This window comes from Nicotiana tomentosiformis, chromosome 4 (genome assembly GCF_000390325.3).
Source record: "Nicotiana tomentosiformis chromosome 4, ASM39032v3, whole genome shotgun sequence".
Taxonomy (NCBI): Eukaryota; Viridiplantae; Streptophyta; class Magnoliopsida; order Solanales; family Solanaceae; genus Nicotiana; species Nicotiana tomentosiformis.
In genome coordinates this window covers 68,669,995-68,692,026 of record NC_090815.1, presented here as the reverse complement: position 1 = coordinate 68,692,026, position 22,032 = coordinate 68,669,995, and the positions used below count along the sequence as shown (strand labels likewise).

Sequence of the window (22,032 nt, the reverse complement as noted above, 5' to 3'; positions counted from 1 at the left end):
GATTATTTTTCCAAGTAGGTCGAGGCTCAGGTGTTCGAGAAGGTCCGGGAGAAATAGGTCATCGACTTCATCTGGGATTACATAATATATCGATTTGGGATACCGACCGAGATCGCTTGCGACAACGAAAATAATTCGTCTGCAGCAAGGTAAGTATGTTTTTCGAAGACCACAAAATCAAAAAGATATTGTCAACACCTTACCAATCTATGGGAACGGACAAGCGGAGTCAACGAACAAAACTATACTCCAAAACTTGAAAAAGAGACTGACCGATTCAAGGGGAAATGGAAAGAAATCTTGTGGGCATACTGAATGACTTCGAAGTCAAGTACTAGAGCGACCACGTTCTCCCTAGTCTACGGTGCAGAAGCCTTAATCCCGATCGCGATGGGGGAATCGAGCCTCAGGTTCCAGTATGCTACTGAAATATCAAATGACGAGGCCATGACCACGAGTTTGGACTTATTAGACGAAAGGGGAGAAGCCACTCTGGTCCGGTTGGCCGCCCAAAAGCAGCGAGTGGGGAGGTACTACAACCGAAGAGATAACCTTCGATATTTTCAAGTAGGAGACTTGGTGTTAAGTAAAGTAATGCTACACACTAGGAACCCAAACGACGAAAAACTAGGCCCGAATTCGGAAGGACCATATAGAGTTACCGGAATAACCGGGAAAGGTTCATATAAACTCGAGTCCGAAAATGGTGAACAACTACAGAACAACTGATAAGGTACAAGCACAATTCCCTTTTTAAAATTTGTTATACTATGGACTAACTTATGTAGGTACTAGGCCTAGGGCAAATGTGATAATTGAGTCTGAAAGCACATATTGTACTCTTTTTCTCTTGATCCGATTTTTCCCAAAGTGAATTTTACGGAAAGGTTTCTAACGAGGAAACAGTAAAACGTGCTACCTTAGTTTCGAAGGCCGACCTAAAGCCATACTTTCTGATCACCTATGCCGGACCGACAATATTCGAGCCCTCACGAGTTCGGTCTCTAATACTGGGGGCCATTACCCCCTAAGTTAGGATCCTTAGAAGGTGTTATTATTTAATACTTAAAGCCAAGGCTTGATGATTAGGATCTGTTATAAGGGTCAAATGGTCAAATGAACCGTACCCATATAGCTTACTCTTTCCGTGGCATAAAGCTTATGCGCATTATGTACTCTACATGCAAATCAATGAAAGAAATTTTCCGTCTATATTTTATCACTACGCATTTTGCACCATCGATACATTTGTTAAGTTACTTAGAACAAATAATGGATCCTAAATCCTAGAGCCTACGGGACACCCCGACTCGGGGACTGTCGTTTGACAAAAAGATCAGATGGCCCGGGCTATCGAATCCTGGAGGCACCGACCTTATTAAGCAGGGCCCCAATATGAAAGGCTACAGCTAACATAAAATGGCTTGGAGACGTCCATGTCCGTACTCAGAAAGTAAGGCCCTTACATATGATTAAAACATATTAAAAAGGTTACCCTCGGCAAAACATCGTCGAGTACGATTAAAACACTCAAGTATCTTAAAGGTCTTCATTTTTTTATCGAGATTTCAAAGCCTAAACAACTCAGAGTTATTATCGAAACCGGTCCTCACTCGAGCTTCCGAAAAACGGGTACTCTAGATTACGTCCAACTCTATGCTAAGGCATTAATGACGATCTTCAAATAAAAAATTGCAAACAGATGCTGAAAAATAAAAGACACAGTGTTGCTGAAGGGAAATTTTTTATATATTCCAAAAATATTTACAAAGGCACGATAAAACGGCCTCAAAATAAACAAAAAGAAATATACAAAAGGAAATAAAAAAAAACGATAAGCTAAGGCATCTACGCCTAATCTTCACCAAAGCCCGACTCAACACTGGAACCTTTGGGCTCATATAGCCTTTTTGCCTCGATCTCAAGCCTCTTGACCTCTTCAATCTCGGCCGACAGATCAAACCCCCCGGCATGAATCTCCTCGAGAGTCTCCCTCCGGGATAACCCCTTTACATACTCGGCCTTTGTTATTAAGCGGGCCTCGGCTATTTCCACATCGGTTTTGTATTGGGCCGACATTTCCTCGACTTCGGAGGAATTAATCGATGCTGCCTCTAACTTGGACTTGAGCGCAGTATATTCCCGAACGAGGTTGTCCCATTCCGAGACAGCTGAATCCAGTTGTGCTCGAACCTCGTCATTTACCCAATCCCACTTGTCGGCCTTATCCTTTGCCACCCGGAGCTGGTCCTTGACCAATGCCAACTCCTCTTTTGTAGCCTCATTTTCTGAGGCCAGAAGGTCCATCCTGCTCCTCAGTGTCTCGGCCAAAGTTTTGAGCTCGTTCATCTCGGCCCGGAGCTGGTCAATCAGGTCTATCTTCTCTTGGACTTGCGAGGTTGCATCGTTAGTCACTACGTGTAACCTCTCATTTTTAATCTAAAAAATTCTTACCTTCTCGACCAGTTCGGCATGCTCCCACTTCACAGACAAAGCCTCCCTTTGAGCTTTTTCTAGCTCAGCTTGAAGAACAGGGAGATCCTCGAGGGCCTCATATTTTTGCTCGCCGAGAACCCTGTACATGTCCTTCTGCCAGACTTGCTCCTTGAGCTCAAACTCGAGCTGGCTGACTTTCATTCAAGACCAATGGAAGCTTTCATGATGGCGCACTGAAGCTTGAAAAATAAATCAATAAGATCATGATAATACACTGAAGTTAAATAAGATGCACGAAGGGCAAAAGGAATGGGAAACTTACCCAGTTCAGTGCCTGTTGTGCCTCATTGAAGAGGATCGATGTGCTCACCTTTTTCATCTTCACCTGGTCCTCTTCGGTCACCAGGCAACAAAGATAGCTGGCCATGCCCACCGAAGCGGACAATACCCGAGTGTTCGCCATAATAGTAAATACGATCATTCTTTTACGGTCGGGATCCATGCTCGGAGTAGGGAATTATTTCACCAGCTTTGGGCTCGAGCTCGGCTCGCCTTCTCCCAATGACACGTCCTTTTTCAGGATCTCTAAATGACCAAACTTGGAATAATCCTCCAATGCGCCTATGTCCACACCGTCAAAGAACATGTTGAGGACCTCGTCTGTAGCCCGTGCCATCTCATTTGGATTCTCCTTAATGGCCTGAGCCTCATCGAATAAGGATTCTGTATGGGACGACGAGTCCGCGATGTCAGTGACACCTTCAGCTTCCCTCGGAGCAAGGATAGTTTCTCGAGAGACCGTAGCCTCGGATTTTCCTTATGACTCCCGAGCTAAAAAAGGATCGGCCTCTCGGCCACTTTCTCCGGTTGCCGCCTGTTCTTCTTCATCAATGGCCGAACCATGAGCGACGAACTCTAGTTCGTCATCTTCAGGGTAATCCCTGATCCGGTAGAGGGAGTCAGAGTCCAGTACCCTGGCATGGGTACTCTTCTTGTTGATTTTTCAGACCCAGACCATTACCCTCTTCTACTTGGCTTCGGCGTCCGGGGAGCCCGAAGATTTCCTCTTTTTTCTCTTTTTCTCCTCTTAGCTCCAGGCTGACCTGAAGCGGAGGGTTTATTGAATGAGGACGAAGCCTTATCCTTGTCCAATACCCGAAGCTTAGTGGTCTTGGGTAAACCTATGAAAGAAAGAGAACTTAGTGGAAATGACGGTTGAGTATGAGAATAGACTTGGTCGGGAGGAGCACTCACCATGGGAACAAGCCTCCCACTTGCCATTTGAGAGTTTGCGCCGTTCGCGCTCAAAGTACGACAGTTGTTTGCAGCTACCCTCGACCTACTCTTTGAAGTGATGAACTGCATTGGGAACTTGGGCAACCGCTGCACGATGGTAGAAGCAAGCAATAAGTAAAAAGAACAAAAGAAATTCCAAGTACTCAGAAGGGAAAGGAACTTACGGGCTAAGTTCCACTTTTCAGGGAACGATAAGAATTAAGAGGGAATGAGATCTTCGGTTTTTACCCGAACGAATCTCCCCTGCCAGCTTCGATCTCGATCTTCATCGATGCTCGAAAATAGAGCTTTACTTACCCGACGAACGAGCTTGATTAACCCCTTAGGAAAACTCGGGGACTGTAGATACGAAGCAGGTGGTCGATGGTAAATCGATGCTTCAGTGTTGTTGACAAAAATGGTGGAGGAGGATTATGATCCTCCAAAAGGACGGGTAAATCTGCCCGAGGCAGACCTCATACATTTTGCAGAAGTTAAGAATTATGGGATCCACCGGGGCAAGTGTGAAGGGATAAGTGCAAATACTTATATACCCCTCTACATGAGTGGTAATGCCGTCATCGGGACCAGGGACGACTACTTCTTTTCCCTCCCAATTGTAGTCCTCCCAAACTGTAGGGAGTGTATCCTCGATAATGGAGAATATGTACCTCCATACCCCCTCGCCTTGGTCCTGTAAACTGGAGGCTTTTTCGACCTTGAAGTCATTTTCAATGGAGTAGCCTCCGGAGATGAAGCTCTTCAGGGGAGGTTCCGGGGCCACTTCAGGTACGACAACTTCAACATTCATGGCCGGGTTAGAAGTTGAAGGGACGGTCTGTTGAGGCACATATTTCGAAGTCTTCGCCATCAAATTCTGGGAAATATGAAGATTTGAAGGTGAGGATGAAGATTTGAAGATGAGGATGAAGGATTGAAGGTCAAATTTGAAGATTAAAAGATGGAATATGAAAATTTGAAGATGAAAGTATGAAGATATATGGAAAAATGTATGAAGATTTGAAGGAGTTAAGAATAAGTGAAAAGTTTGGGGGTAAATTAAGGAGCTCTGAAATTAGAAAGTAAAAAAGTGAGAAAAGAACCGAAGCTTTATAGAGAAGGGGTAATCAATGCGTGACATTTCACATTCGGGGACGGTCAACCGGCGGCTGACACATGTCCGAAGTCAGAACGACGTAATTGATGAGACGTTTTACTGACCCGTCATCTCGGCTGTAGTGTACAAAAGAAGGAACATGGTTAATTCATTGCTTCTCGTCGCTTTGATAAATCTGCTCTCCGAAAAGCGAAGGGACTATCTGTGTACGGGTAAAATCGGGGGCAAAGTTTTCCTCGATTCCCCAATAAGAAAATAAGAGGGAAGTACGGTTCAATGCGACTATAAGCAAGGCCGAAGGACCCCTCATATCTAAACCCAAGAGGAGTGAACGATGTATCTGGGATCGGGCATGACAAAGTAATGGATCTAGACCAAGTAAAGTTTATAGACCACGAGAAATGCAGGGAACAGTTATGCATGACAAGTAGGGAGCAATAATATTCGCCCTAAACTGGATATTACGACGCGAATCCCGTCCGATATCAACTGAAGATCGACATTTACCTGAAAAAGAAGATTTTTACCTTATTTAGACTGCTACTAGGACTGAAATTTCTTTACTATATAAAGGGAAAAATTTCTTTTATTTTGACACAGTGTTGACATGCAAATCAAAGCAATATAAAAGTTTATTTTTGTCTTTCAGCTATTATTCAAAGTGTTCTTAAGTTTTTCTCTTCTCTAATCGCAACCGAGCTTACATCGAGGGTCCAATCGAGACCGAATTTCAGTGTTCAACTTAAGATCAGGCTTGATCATCATATTATAATTGGTTTGATTGTTCATTTTATCTTTAACTTAATTACTTGTTGTTCTTAGATCATTTGTATCCAATTAAATCACATATCTTTTAAACCGCGTACAAATTTAATTATTACTCATTTTGAGAGTTAAACACATTTTAACTATATAACAAGTGAAGGTACCCTTGTGCATCCAAGGGTACTTTCGAAATAATATTAGTTTTTATGGGTATTTTGGTACTTGACTTTCAGCCCTTCTATTTCTTTTTTCTAGGTGACACGTGATGGAACATTTTGTTGGATATAGCTGGATTCCACTACAGTCTACTAGGGTCCCACTGAGTTTCACAAGCCTCAGCTGATTTTGCCATATTTCTTATTCGTCACTCTATTTCTTTTTCATTCTCTGCAACTCGAAGTTCGCCTTTTTTTTGGTCATTAAATTTCAATTTTTATCTCGCTCTCACCTTCTTCTTAAGCGGGCATTGTTTTTGTTCTCATGTTCCGATTGGATTTACCTGTTGCAGGTGAGCTTCGGTTTAATTTTTCCTGTTGGTTTTGGATTTTGGTGCTTTTTTCTCTAAGATCATACGGAGGGAATTTTTCACAACTTCTAAGATTTTGATGCATGTGGTTAGAGGTAATTGATTTTCTTCCTTTTTAATTTTTTTCTAGAAATTTCAAGGTTTCGATCTGTAATTGCGTGGTCATCTTCTTCAAATGCAGTAAACTATGAGCCTTAATCCTCTCTGTAATGTTAATGGATGTCAGTTTAAGTGATTTAGACATTTCAGATTTAGTCTCTGCCGTCATATTGTTCTTTGGCTCTGCGTTCTATGTGTTCTGTGCTATCTTTGCTGTACAGGAAAATAAATCTAATTCTTTCACTGCATGTTACGGCATGTGAACTCTACAAACAGTTGTCTAATGTTGCGGCATGTGAGAAGTTTGAATTTTCTTTTGCTTATTTTGGAATAATGTGGAGGTGATATTTTATTTTCTGTCTGTGAATTTATTTGAATTGCACTGAACTTCCGCTGATTTTTCTATAATTTCTGGATTCGTGTGTTTCTATAATTCATCTTTTGAAGGTTGATTATTATTGGACTTTGCAGGTATGCATTTTTTATTTGGTCCATTGAGGATTGAGCACTTAACAGTTAACACTACGGGTAAGCTCAATTATCTAATTTTGTTTATACCATAGAAATTTTTAGGTGATATGAAGCTAAGGAAGTAGAGTACGACCAAGGGTAAACTGGTAATAACATATGATGTGTAGCTTCAAACGGTTGTACTTGACGCCTGAAAAGATTTAACATCATCTTGCCAGACCAAATAAACCAAGCCATTTCGCTATTATTCATGTGCATTTTCTCCTGGCTTTGTTGTTATTACTGTAGTTGATCCGTAAGTTTCCAGAAATTAAGGCAAGTTTGAGACTATTTTGTAAATCTTTCTCTTTCTTCTACATCAAATCTGTCTCACCATTTTAACTCTCCACCTTTCTCTCTCTCGGTTAAGAAACTCCAAAAGCTGTTTGCACATACGCTATTGTGAACTTGAGAAATGTGAAATTTGACGTCGAAGATAAATGTGAAAAAAGAGATCACGAAGAGCCAGTTGACCACTTTCAAATGAGGTCATTTTATTCTTCATTTATTTTTCTTTTTTTTGTTCCCCTTTTGTTGATTATCTGTTTGATTGCTAATCTATCTTTCAATATTTGTTTCTTCGTTTGATATTTGAATTGTAATCGTGTTGCATGGTTGATTTTTCTCTCTGTCTTTAAAGATTACCCCTCTCGGATTCTCAACCCCTATAATGTGGTAAGTCTAAGATTGTAATCGTGTTGCATGGTTCATCCTTCTCATTATTTATAACCTTCTAAATTGTGATTTATGGAATTGAAACTGCTTTCTCTATTGCAGATTTTATCATGTAAATTAGCGGAAATTTGATATTTTCTTTTCATCTTTTGGCCTCGTACAGATTTAAAGAAACAAATGTGTTCTCTTTAATTCTTTAGGACAACAATAGGTATTTGGAATGTTAAAGCAATATGTTATATTAGCAACATGTGCTAACCTTCCCAAGTTAAATGTTTTTTATGACATTTATTCTTCTAAAGTATGAAATCCATTCCTCCTAATACATAATCTTAGCAGAACCCATTTGAGTTTTTGCGACTTAGCTATGTATGTCAGTTACCGATTTACGTTTAATGATTAAATGATTTAAATATGTTAATAACTCAGCATGTGTTAGGTTTACCTAGTCCTCGGGACTAGGTGCCATCACGATACTCATGATGGGATTTTTTGTCGTGACAGGAAAACAGGTATATCTTCAATGCCAACTCCCGCCATGCACAACAAATCAGCTCCAAGATCTGCAGGTAAGGTGCAGAAGTGTAGTATGAGTACAACCGACCCCATGTATTCAATAAGTATCATAACTAACCTCGGCGAGGTAATAGAAACAAGAATTATAAATGATACTCGCCAATCACCTGTACGGTTCATAATTTCCAACATGTACAACACATTAATATGAACGAATCATGAAATTTTAGATAAGACCACCTTGAAGATCAAAATATCCTTAATGCACTCTACTCAGTCAACAATCCAACAATCCAACATATAGGGAAGATATGCAAATAAATAAGATAAACATCCAAGGAATATAGCAATTAAAGAAGAAATACAATAATTAAATATCAATCCCTTATGGCGCGTAACTCGATCCAAATAGAAATCACATTACAGCTCTTTGGCCCACATCAGAATCTCAGTAATCAAACCAAAATAGTAACCAGCTTTCCCAGAGCTCACATCAACCAGAAAAATTGTCAATTTCTCACAAACCGCGGGTACACCATTAAGAAGGCACATGAGAGGGTGACCTTGGGTGATGGATCCGTATCCACATGTAGCACGACCAATTCAACGTGCTATCAGCCCGACGTGGTCACATGCTCAATATCATAATCCGCCCGGTGTGGTCACAGGCTCAATATCACAATCCGCCCAGCGTAGTCACAGGAAACAACACAATCAACCCGGCGTGGTCACAGACATAACAACACAATCTGTCCGGCGTGGTCACATGCATAACAACACAATCCTCCTGGCGTGGTCACGGGCATAACAACACAACCCGCTCGACATGGTCACATGCATAATAACACAATTCGCTAGGCATGGTCGCATGCATAACAACACAATCCGCACGGCGTGGTCACATGCATCCAGTCCAAATCGTATCACACATAAGAAAATATACAAGAATACATGTATATGATCAATGAATATAAGATTTCATGCTCCTGGACGAGTATAAATAACATGTTAAGGTGTATGCATGTGTAAAGTATGCTATCATAGCTCAAATCGACAATTTCATCACGGAAATAGAAATTATCAAGTTTATTCAGGGGATTAACCTCAATATAACCTCTAACATGGTTCAAATAGTTCACAACATGGTTACAACTATGAGAAACATCACAATATAAGGCTTAGCAAATCAATTAAAAGCATGTCATAGCCTAAGAATGGATAAATACCCCGGTGCTCTCACATGGGCTCAAACCCCACATATATGCGCACCCATAGCACGTAGCTATCACAAATAACTCAGGTAACTAGTGCCTCAACCAAGTTTAGGAAAGATACTTATCTCAAGCAATTCAAACCAAATATCGAGCAAGCCAAACAATACTCTAGAAACGCTATCCCGCGCTAATCGACCCCCGAACGGCACGAAACCAACCAAAAGCAACTCAAATCATCAAATAATGCCAAAGGAAGCAAACACAAACGATAAAGGTCGAATCTTTAACCAAATACTCCAAGTCAACCAAAAAGTCAACCCGATCCCGTACCGCAGAACATGACAAAACTCACAAATTCTGATAACCCATTCGAATACGAGTCCAACCATTCTAATTTTACTCAAATCCGACTCCAAATCGATGTTTAGAACTCAATAATTCACTTTACGAAAGTTTAGACAAAACCCCCATAATTTCTCTTCTAAATTCATAATCAAAATGCCAAAATCGAATATGGAATCATGGAATATAATCAAAACCGAGTAAAACAATACTTACCCCAATCCATGTGGTGAAAATTCCCTCCAAAATCGCCCAAATCCAAGCTCTCCAACTCAAAATGTGAATAAAATAACTCAACCCTCGAATATATAGAACCTGCCCAGGCACCGTCGCATGTGCGGTCCAACAGTCGCTTCTGCGGCATCGCTTTGCGATAAAAACTCCACTTTTGCGGATAACACTGAAGCCCTGACCTCACACACTTTCCAAAACACTTTCGCTTCTGCGACATCGCAGGTGCGTGACACATCCTGCTTCTGCGCTTAGCCCATAACCAGCTTCTTGCTTCTGCGCCCAAACCATCGCTTTTGTGGTCACGCAGATGCGCCTAACATTCTGCATATGCGGATATCCCATCCTCCAGCCTTCTTCGCTTCTGCGACCATGATCCCCCATCTGAGGTCTTACATCTACGGCCAACCCTCCGCAGATGCGGAAACACCAGAACATGCAAATTCTCCAGCAAGGCAACATAGCCCAAAATGAATCCGAAATGAATCTGAAACACACCCGAGGCCCCCGGGACCCCGTACGAACATACCAACAAGTCCCAAAACACAACACGAACCTACTCGAGGCCTCAAATCACACATAATAACATTAAAACCACGAATCGTATCTCAAATCAAACTTAATGAAATTTTAAATTTTCAACTTCCAAAACTCGTGTCGAACCATATCAAATCAACTTGGAATAACCTCAAACTTGGCACACAAGTTCCAAATGACATAACAAACCTATTTCAACTCTCGGAATAACAATCCGAACTAGATATCATCAAAGTCAACTCTCGATCAAACTTATGAACATTCCAAACCTTCAAATTGCCAACTTTCGCCAAATAGTGCCAACACCGTGTAGAAACATTCAAATGCAATTCTGGGCATATGACCAAGTCCAAAATTACCATCTGGACCTAACAAAATCATAAAAACTCCGATCCGAGGTCAAATACACAAAAGTCAAACTTGATCGACTCTTCCAAATTAAAGTTTCCTATTTAAGAATCATTCTTCCAAATCAATTCCGAACAACTCGAAAACCAAAACCGTCCATACACGCAAATCATAATATACCATATGAAGCTACTCATGACCTCAAACCGCTAAGCTGAATGCAAATGCTCGAAACGACCGGTCGGGTCGTTACATTCTCCCCTACTTAAAATATATGTTCGTCCTCGAACGTGCCAAGAGTCGTTCCAAAGCTATCAAGTCACTGAATAAACTCATCATGCACCTACCCATGGGTGATACCACGTCACCACAATTCATATAATCCTGACAATACAACCTAACTGAAAATCCTCACTTCAACCATAGTCCATAAACCTTAAAACCCAAATCCCCAAGCTCCGGAACTCCTTATAATATCCGATTCTCGTATCTGTACACTGTATAAATCTGAACAAGTTGTATCAAGCCATCACCACAACCCATGATATAATCACATGATATACCACATAACTCGGATACTCATAGCAATTACTTTCGACTATAATAGCTGCCTAATAACAAATCCGACACCGGTAACAAACCTCATATCAAATAAAACCTTGTCAAAAACCTTCGTACACTGCCAATGATGAAAGAAATATGTAGTAACTCATAACCACTCATCATATCAATAAGTCGTGGGGCTCTCTGTCTCCCTACAAGAACAAAAGTCAAATTCTAATCTGACTAGTGACATTATTCTTCCAAACATACTTTAATCAAGTCCGATAGCACTCATTCCAGGCCCAGTAACCTCATCTCATCTAGTACAAGCTGCTCGACCAACACACCACACTAGCACCACCTCGAGCCACATACCCAACAATTTGTGCACCAAACAAGCAACAAGTCAAATGTACCCAATAAGGGGAAAGAGAATCAAATGAGAGAACCGTCCAGCAAGCTCAACAAATACCACCGCAAGGCGCAATGATATGAACCCACCACACAAGGAGAACAAAACACGTGAAGTAAGTACAAAGGATCATATCCTAGCATAACTCCATCACGATGCGTGACCCAATCCAAACACCAGTCCACATGGAATACCTCGAGCCATGATGCTGACAATCAACAACCATATGCATATCAACAACAAATACGCGAAATGCATGATCACAACCATGGAGAAATGGATAGCAAAATATACCACAAACCGGAAGACCATAACCAAGGTGCAATCAACCATTCAACACTCTAAGAGACATCTCGCTTGAATTCCTCCACAAGGCCCGAATAGAACCGCATCATATGTGTAAATAGTCAACAATCTCATAACCCATCGTAGCATAGAAGAGAAACACATGAAAATATCAGAAAATGAATAAGATCAACTCTAATCGAATGACAGACCCCTCAACGGTCGTTGTACTGAGTACCCAAATTCTGATCTGGTGTAACATACACATCCTCATTAGGCCTACCGGTGGCCTCCAAATCGATTTTGATCCTTCCGAAATGAGTAGATAACCTTCCCAAAGATCCACTGAAACCCATCCATAACACATACCATCAGCTATCTAACTCTGGCCATACCTTCATAGTTCACAACCAAGAAATAGTCCACCTCTGCGACATCTAGTCTCCAAATCACGAGAATACAAAAATCTTCATATCCGATCCTGACTCGACCACCCAATAACTGACACATCTCTCGAGCACAATCATCTCACGAGAACTACTTTATTCTTTCGTACCACATAGTAAAATTTGAACATCAGCAGTCAAGAACCAGGTAATTACTGTAATACAGTCAAGCATCCGCAAGACAAAATGCAATGCGCCTTCTGAAATATGCACCCTCCAAGGTGATACCAAATAGTGCCAGTATTCTTCTAAACATCTAAACCCGTCCATGCTGTCTAGAACTCATGACCTTCCCTTTGAACAGAACCAAAACCTCTTACATGCAAACCTTAATTCCACATGTTGCGCCGTATTTATCATGCCATCATATAAAAACACGAAAACTCTATTATTAACCCCGAATCACAAGCAGAACACACATTCCATCCTCTAGAAACCTTCTACTTGACCCCATCCGCGAGCGAATCACAACACACAATATACTCCTCATGCCGGTAGAAGACATTCGTCCCAATGAGTGGTAGAAATCATCGAGAACTCTTTGAAACCCATTAGCACAAGACCAAGCCATCAATACTAAATCCCTCTATCTTAACCAAGTCACACAGGTCGCCAAACCCAAGAGTATCGTCACAAAACACCCGTAAAGCCTCGCCACACCAAGAGAACCAAAAGAACCGCTTATTTCTATTACCATGCCGATCTAAACCACTACTAAGCTGGCTTATTCCTTCGAGTTCCTCTCGACTTGCCTTCATGTTAACACTTTTCCTTGCTAGTACACTACGATCCTTAACCTAATACTCACCAAAAGAGATCCTTGCATGAAACCATGTCGCCCTAAAGCCCATAAGCCACTGTATTCCCTCTTAAGCACCCAAAAGTACCGCAACCGAGATACCCACTATGATGAGACTTTATATGAATCTAAAGTTGTTTCCCTTAACCTTTATGATACTAAAATGTAGAATTCTTAATGATACAGAAACACCGCGAGTCCCGACACCATCCAATGCAAATCTCACATCTTAGCCATTAACAAATTCAGAGATTCCTCAAATACCACATATGAATCTTGAACCAATTAGAACTTTCTCGAGAGTCATCCACTCTATCCAACTCTCAAATGCACCGCCAAAATGAGCCGAACGACATGTCCCCAATTAGCACACCAACACCCAAAGAAGTAACCCCACCTAAGCGCAACTGAGTGACTCCCCTTTCTTAGCACATTACATCCATCACGAATCATAAACCCGAATCATTCCAAAATTTCCATATATCCATAAAGTGTAATACATCATGCATCTAGAATTCCTTGCTCAAGTCATCCTCGAAACCAACCTCTCCAAGTCATAATTGATCCACAAACATACCTCAGACCGAAACTAATGTAGCACATAACCATGCAGCCTGATCGTCAATAGCAGACTCCCCCACTTGGCTCAAAGCCATAGAAAATATCATTCAATAACCCACAATACCTTTACTTCATAACTGCCATTATCCCGCACTGTAATTCAATTAAATCCCTCATAATTTCATGTAGCACTAGTCATAAAGTACCTCAAATCATCTGCCAAACTCACATTCATCCTTAAGACAATCAAGCCAACATTCTCAAGTGGTCCAAACTCATATTGCAACATATACAACCCACCTGTAGAAAAAACTCTCCATAAAACATCATAGGCATCACACAACCTTAGGATATCCAGCAAGAGATAACCCCCTACTTAACCTCAAACTAGCATTTCTCTATTCCCTTTCATGGATACAACCACTATGCAATCACTGAATCTTCCCTTGTCTGAACTCATCAACAAGACATAAGAACCTACCTCATTCCACAAATGATCAACATGAAGGATCCCTCAAAACACTTAAAACTCCAGACTGTACAACACATCGACACAGAAATCGCGCATCCATAGTCCTTTCACATACCAAGCAAACTCTTCGCATGACATTTAAACCGTCTAAGCACATACCTCAGTCATATAATACTCACCATATAGCTACCCAACAACTCACTCAGCCAGCAATACCACTCTTAGGGACCCTACTGGACAAAAAATTCCATACGCACATACTCACCCAGTTGAAACCACCGAGCCCAAGTTGCGGTTCGAACCACGACCTCAAGTCTTCCAGACTAGCCCATCACCAAAACGTATGAAACACATCTCGCACCTCATCCATGACATCACTAGCCGACAACGCACAACCGACACTGAGTGCTCAACATAACATACAAGTGAGTGGAAGGAATTCAAAGAGATACGCTTCAAGCTGAATCAATGCCGCACGATAATGAAAGAAAGATGCAAAATTTTTCTACATGCCATGTAGCCTCTCGAAGATAGGTATGGACGTCATCATACCGGTCCGCAAGACTCTATTGCATACTTGCTCATGATTCGTAGAACCTATGAATCTAGAGCTCTGATACTGTCACACCCAAAACTCAGGGAGCGCGACCGGCGCTCAACCGAGTAACCCGGCTGAGCAAGCCTGTCAGATATTCCTTCTACCCAAACTCATTCATGAAATAAGAGGAGATGTACTCCATTAATCAAACACTGGAAAGATTTTATTAACAACTTCCTTTTCATTCCCATTAGCAGCTTCATTCGTAATTTCCAAAATATTACGAGTTTATAGAATTAATGAAAAATATGATTTCTAAATACCAACATTTCTAGTTCAATTCCCAACATCCACAACAACCCACAACCTGTCTACGGAGCCTCTAAGTACAATAGAAGAGTAATATGGAAATGCCGGCAACAAGGATCCGGCTATACCTCAAGACACAGTATATGAGAAACAAAAGATACATGACCTCGAAATAAAGTGGGGCTCACCAAATCAGCTGAAAAGAGTGTACGGCTATCACTGATCAATGCCGCCTGCTGTAGAACCACCTGCATCTATTAAAGATGCAGCGCCCCCGGCAAAAGGGACATTAGTACTGTCGAATAACACTAGTATGTATAGCTAAAAGTCCTCTTTCAAAATAGAATGCCCATATAAGAAAATGCAACACATAGAAATAGCAAGTCACAATCAATAATATCCAAATGTCCAGTTAAAACATAATAATTTGCAAAATATGAACTTCATATACAATTTTGGTTGGGAGATCATTAGCACCGATATACCACTCTCTTTGTTAAGACGGAGTCCGATCACTCCCGATCGTCTAGGCCATCTCCCCACGAACAATGTGGTTTGACAAGTGATGCGAAAGAAAGTTGTTATCAAGAGTAGTACCACCATGTGCGCAACATGGCGTCCGATCTCTACCCGATCAGCTAGCCCGCCTTCCCACATATGCCGTGTGGGTTGACTTTTCCAATCCACAATTGTTACCAGTTTTATCCCAATTAAGGGGAATAATATCACAATTTCTCCAATATTTCAATTTCATCCCAAATAAGGGGAATAATCACAATCCACCCCTACACCGGCACGTGTAGTTTCAGGTGTGGGCCTTATGACCCACTCTTCTTCGATTTTGCTAATGATTCTCCCAAAAATATTTTTATTATTTGATTTGCACACAAAGGTAACATAAATACAATTGTACTCACCTCAACCTCTTTCACATTTTATAAATTCTCATTAGTATTCCAGTCACTCACAACAACAATATTTCCTTGGCTCATTTGGCCATTCACAAGATTCTTTATTCCTGGCACGGTGGCCGTATTTCTTGTTCCACACTTTCACATCATTTATTTTCAAGGACCACCATCAAATATCAACATACATGATATTTCAGAAATCATATACTTTAAATCCATTTGTAATGAGAACTTTAAACACAAAAGGTTTCTTCCCAAAGAATGGGGCATACAAACCAGCAATAGAAACACACATCAAAATCATAAACAATCAATACACAATTTATTCTTACAATACTCTTCCCCAGAAATGACAGTGTACAATTTCAACACCTGAGTATGTAAGAACTCGAATCACACTGGATATATTTATAAAGCAAAGCATTAGTTGAAGCAACCACTTATGGGCATGAATTGAGTACAAAATCTTTTAGACAATTCTATTTTTGAAAATATTTTTAAACAATTGAGTCGAGGCTCATTTCATATTCTTTATCGCATCCTCTTATTTCATTTGCACTACTAAGCCACAATCATAATTTAAATTCTTGGCACGTTGGCCACACTCTATATCCCCAATTCACTTATTTCAGTTTCAAGCATCTTTATAGATTATCAACAACAAGATATTTCCAATCAATACTTTAGGTACACATATGGGCAATTTAGAGTCTTAAGCACATCGAGTTTTTCTCACCCAGTTGGTATACTAGTTTTCATTTAAAACACGACTCAAAGTCATAACATTTTAATACGCAAACCATACTTTGAACATATATCTTTCGATATAAGGCTCATTCGGAATAGTCAAGTTTATAGAAGATAACCCGAAATATAGAAGTTAGAAATCTTGAGCCAACCATACTTGAACTTACGAGAACATTATGGAATTCGATTCTAAGAGAGAAAGTTTAGCCAACATACCTCAATGGAGCTTCCTTAAACTCTAAAATATTCCAAAATTCGTAGCAACTTCGATCTATTTTAGAAATATAATAAATTGAACAAAAATTAGGAAGATGATCATGGTTCTAGCTCATTTTAGCATTTTATCAAATACTAGGTGTGCATTAAGGTTTTAAGGTCCCTTTTATGGAGGATTCCATCATCCCACGACCCATTCTTTACCATTTTTAGCTCAACAATTTTCCTACACTCCTTGATAACACATGCATGCAAAATAACCAACTCCCATGCCTAAACATTATCTTACAAATTACCCAATTCTAGATAAAATTCGAGATCGACCGTACAATTGGCCTCAAGAACTGGGAAAATATCTGCCTGGGTTTGCGGTCACTATGCGGCCCGCAGACCTGTTCTGAGGTCGCATAGTCGATCGTAGAATGGCATCCAAACTTGCCCATACCTGCCTCACTCTACGGCCATTATGCGGCTCGCAGAGTGATTCTGCGATCACATAATGGACCGCAGAAATGCATTTCTCTGCCAAAAATTTTCCTTTAGTCCTCAGTGCATTGTTCAATCCTCACACGTAAGCCTACTCCGGCACCACGAAACCTTGAATTCATTTGCGAAATTTTACCGGGCTTTGCACTTAAATACTTGGAAAGTTTTTGGAGTGTTACAGATAACAACTTGTCACGACTCAAATTCCAACTAGTCGTGATGGTACCTAACCCAACTCACTAGGTAAGACAAATAACATTAAACACAAATCAAATGAGGATAATATGAATCAATAAATGAAATAACTGAATCTTTATACAATAACCCAATGATTGGAAGTATAAGTCATGAGCCACTAAGACGTAGATTTAGAAAGCTGGAATAAATTCAACCTCTATTTGGAATGTGCATAAATAGATTATAAGTCTAAAGCTACCAAGGACAAGTGGCAGCAATATCCGGAAAACAGGTTCATCTTCAATGCCAACTCCCGCCATGTACAACAACATCAGCTCCAAGATCTACACGCAATGTGCAGAAGTATAGTAGGAGTACAACCGACCCCATGTACTCAATAAGTATCATAACTAACATCGGCGAGTTAATAGAAGCAATAATTATAAATGATACTCGTCAATTACCTGAACGGTTTATAATTTCCAACAAGTACATCACAGTAATATGAACGAATCATGAAATTTCAGATAAGACCACATTGGAGCACAAAATATCCTTAACATACTCTGCTCAGTCAATAATCCAGCATAAAGGGAAGATATGCAAATAAATCAGATAAACATCCAAGGAATATTGCAATTAAAGAAGAAATGCAATAATCAAATATCAATTTATTGCGGCGCACAACCCGATCCAAATAGAAATCACATTACGGCTCTCTGACCCTGAGTAATCAAACCAAACCAGTAACCAGCTCTCCTAGAGCTCACATCAACCAAAAACGTGTAGGTTTCTCACAACCCGCGTGTACACCATCAAGAAGGCACATGAGAGGATGACCCTAGGGAGATGGATCCGTATCCACACGTAGCATGACCAATTCAACGTGATATCAGTCCGGCATGGTCGCAGTCTCAATATCATAATCCACCTGGCATGGTCACATGCTCAATATTATAATCCGCCTGGTATTGTCACAGGATATATCACAACCCGTTCGGCGTGGTCACATGCATAACAACACAATCCTCCCGATATGTTCACTGGCATAACAACACAATCCGCTCGGCGTGGTCACATGCATCCAGTCCAAATCATATCACACAGAAGTAAATATACAAGAATGCATGTATATGATCAATGAATATAAGATTTTATGCCCCGGGACTGGTATAAATAATATGCTAAGGTGTATGCATGTGCCAAAGTATGCTATCATAGCTCATATCGGTAGCTGCATCATGGAAATTGAAATTATCAAGTTCATTAAGGGGATTGGCCTCTATATAACCTCTAACATGGATAAAATAGTTTACAACAGGGTTACAAATATGAGAAACATCACAACATAGGGCTTAGAAAATCAATTCAAGGCATGTCATGGCTTAAGCACTACCCCGAGCATGGATAAATACCCCGGTGTTTGCACATGGGCTCAAACCTCACATATATGAGCACCCATATCACGTAGCTATTACAAATAACCTTGGCAACTAGTGCCTCAACCAAGTTAAGGTAAGATACTTACCTCAAGCAAGCCAAATCAAATACCGAGCAAGCCAAACAATACTCTAGAAACAACATCCCGCACTAATCGACCTCCGAACGGCTCGAAACTAGCCAAAAGCAACTCAAATCATCAAATAATGCCAAAGGAAACAAACCTGAGCGATAAAGGTCAAATCTTTAATCCAATACTCAAAGTCAACCAAAACGTCAACCCGAGCACGCACCTTTGAACCCGACAAAACTCACAAATTTTGACAACCCGTTCGAATACGAGTCCAACCATACTAATTTTACTTAAATTCGACTCCGAATCGATGTTCAGAACTCAATAATTTACTTTAGGAATGATTAGACAACCCCCCCCCCCCCCCCCCAATTACTCTTTTAAATTTATAATCAAAATGTCAGAATCAAAGATGGAATCATGGAATATAATCAAAACTGAGTCAAAAATACTTACCTTAATCTATGTGGTGAAAATCTCCAAAATCGCCCAAATCCAAGCTCTCCAACTCAAAATATGAATAAAATAACTCAACCCTTGAATATATAGAACCTACCCAGGCACCCTCGCATGTGCGGTCCAATAGCCGCTTCTGCGATAAAAACTCCGATTCTGCGGACAACACTGAAGCCCTGACCTCATACACATGTAGAAACACTTCAGCTTCTGCGACATCGCAGGTGCGTGGCACATCGCGCTTCTGCGCTTAGCCCACATCTAGCTTCTCGCTTCTGTGCCTAGTCCATCGCTTCTGTGGTTACGCAGATGCGCCCAACATTCCGCACCTGCGGACATCCCATCCTCCATCATTCTTTGCTTCTGCGACCATGATCCCGCATCTGCGGCCAACCCTCCGCAGATGCGGAAACACCAGAACCTACAAATTCTTCAGCAAGGAAACATAGCCCAAAATGAATCCGAAATGAATCCGAAACACATCTGAGGCCCCCGAGACCCCGTCCGAACATAGCAACAAGTCCTAAAAACACAACACGAACCTACTCGCGTCCTCAAATCACACATAATAGCATCAAAACTACAAATCGTATCTCAAATGAAACTTAATGAACTTTTAAACTTTCAACTTCCAAAACTCGTGTCGAACCATATCAAGTCAACTCGGAATAACCTCAAATTTTACACACGAGTTCCAAATGACATAACACACCAATTACAACTCCCGGAACAAAATCCAAACCTGATATCATCAAAGTCAACTCTCGGTCAAACTTATGAATATTCCAAACTTTTAAATTATCAACTTTCGCCAAATAGTGCCAAAACCTTGTAGCAATATCCAAATATCAAATCCAGGCATACGTCCAAGTTCAAAATCACCATCCAGACCTAACATAACTATAAAAAATCTGATCTAATGTCAAATACACAAAAGACAAACTTGATCAACTCTTCCAACTTAAAGCTTCCTATTTAAAAATCATTCTTCCAAATTAATTCCGAATAATTCGAATACCAAAACCATCCATACACGCAAGTTATAATACACCATATGAAGCTACTCATGACCTCAAATCACCGAACTGAATGCAAATGCTCGAAACGATGGATCGGGTCGTTACACTTGTCTACCTTAACAAACTTGCTTTTTCTTCATATCTTTTTAGTTAAATGAGCAAATCATACTGCACTGCAAGTCTACTGCTCCATGTATTTCTTTTACAAGTTTTAGTCTTTATCTATTTTGTATCTTCTATTAAGGCGTGTGTATTTGGATGTACATATGGATAGTAAATATATTGTATGTTTATGACTAGGAGAGTTTTCCTTTTCCAAATTTTTTAGGAGGGTTTTCCGTTTTGCTTTTCCATATTTGTTAGGCGAGTTTTTCTTTTTCATATTTGTTAGGACTAGTTTTCCATATTTGTTAGGACTAGGGTTTACTACTTGACTTGTATATATATTCTTGTTAATCAATAGAAGAAGGCAAGCCTTTCTTCCACACTTGGCCACCGTGTTCTTGTGTGTTTGGCTTTGTATTAGAGCCAAGATCGAGCCAAACCATAAGAATCTCGTAGTGACAAACCAATGATAGGGGACAGTGGTAAACACGTCACCTCTAATAGTGGTGGTGGTGATGAAAGAAACAAACAAAAGGCCATCTTTCCGTACTACATAATATTTAATGACAATCCTAGGATTTGATAGCACATGTGGCTTTGAAAGGAGAAAACTATGATAAAAGGGCACGGTCCATGAGGACCGCCTTAAGGGGGAGGAAGAAGTTCAGACTTATTGACGGAATAATCAGGAGACCAGATGAGAAGTCTCTAGATCTTGAAGAATGGTGCAGCATTAACTCGTTGTTGGTTTCATGGACTCGGAATGCTATTGAGCCTACTTTGTGTTCGTCTATACTACACATGAAAGTTGCTGAAGATTTATGGACTAGTATTAAAGAACATTTCTCGATCTCTAATGGTACAAGAATACACCAGTTGAAGGCCAAACTTGCGGAGTTCAAATAAAAGGGCATCACCATAGTTAATTACTACGAAAAATTAACAAAACTCTGGGAAAAACTTGCTAATTTTGATCAAATACCAACTTGCACATGTGGTAAGTGCACATGCGAGCTTGGTGCAACCTTGGAAAAGAAAAAGGAAGAGGAGAAGATGCACCTTTTTCTTATGGGGTTAGATGAAACACTATATGGAACAGTGAGGTCGAACTTGCTCGCTCAAGATCTGTTGCCAACTTTGAATTGAGTTTATGAGAAGTTGGTACAAGAACTTGTGAAGACGATGGCTTGAGGGGCAGATGGGGATGGTGACGTTACAGCCTCTACTGTACAAGTAACATCCCCGATAGAGGTCGAAATGAAGTGAGTGACAAAAACACTTGCTCCTACTAAGAGAGAATTGGACATGAGAAAGTTGCTTCCAGCTGTTGGGTATCCAGAATGGTGGGGAGACAGACCTCACGGTGATGGTAAATCAAGTGGGCGCAGTAGAGGAAAATAACAACATTATAGGGGTGGAATGAATAGAGGCCGCAGACATGGCGCT

General features: G+C 40.5%; 2 protein-coding genes across 18 annotated transcripts in view; one reads left to right on the top strand and one right to left on the bottom strand.

Annotated features, from left to right (window-relative positions):
* Window positions 1-1,854: 1,854 nt before the first annotated feature.
* Window positions 1,855-2,637, bottom strand: LOC138909878 (interactor of constitutive active ROPs 2, chloroplastic-like). The gene is made up of 2 exons (XM_070201095.1): window positions 2,455-2,637; window positions 1,855-2,361 (listed from the first exon to the last, which is right to left on the bottom strand). Exons 1-2 carry the CDS (start codon window positions 2,635-2,637, stop codon window positions 1,855-1,857), a joined length of 690 nt encoding a protein of 229 aa, XP_070057196.1.
* Window positions 2,638-5,912: 3,275 nt separating this feature from the next.
* Window positions 5,913-22,032, top strand: part of LOC108947219 (uncharacterized) — a 30,094-nt gene continuing 13,974 nt past the window's right edge. For 9 of the 17 annotated variants that reach the window (XR_011415434.1, XR_001971649.3, XM_070199839.1 and 6 more), the window contains exons 1-3: window positions 5,976-6,101; window positions 6,690-6,746; window positions 7,908-7,972. Coding sequence is in view for 9 of the 17 variants with exons in the window: in XM_070199839.1 (XP_070055940.1) it covers window positions 6,074-6,101; window positions 6,690-6,746; window positions 7,908-7,972 (150 nt within the window). In the remaining 8 variants the exon portion in view is untranslated. Of the gene's footprint in view, window positions 6,215-6,439; window positions 6,560-6,689; window positions 6,747-7,907; window positions 7,973-22,032 lie in introns of all 17 variants that reach the window. The other 8 variants (XR_011415436.1, XR_011415435.1, XR_011415437.1 and 5 more) reach the window with 8 other exon arrangements.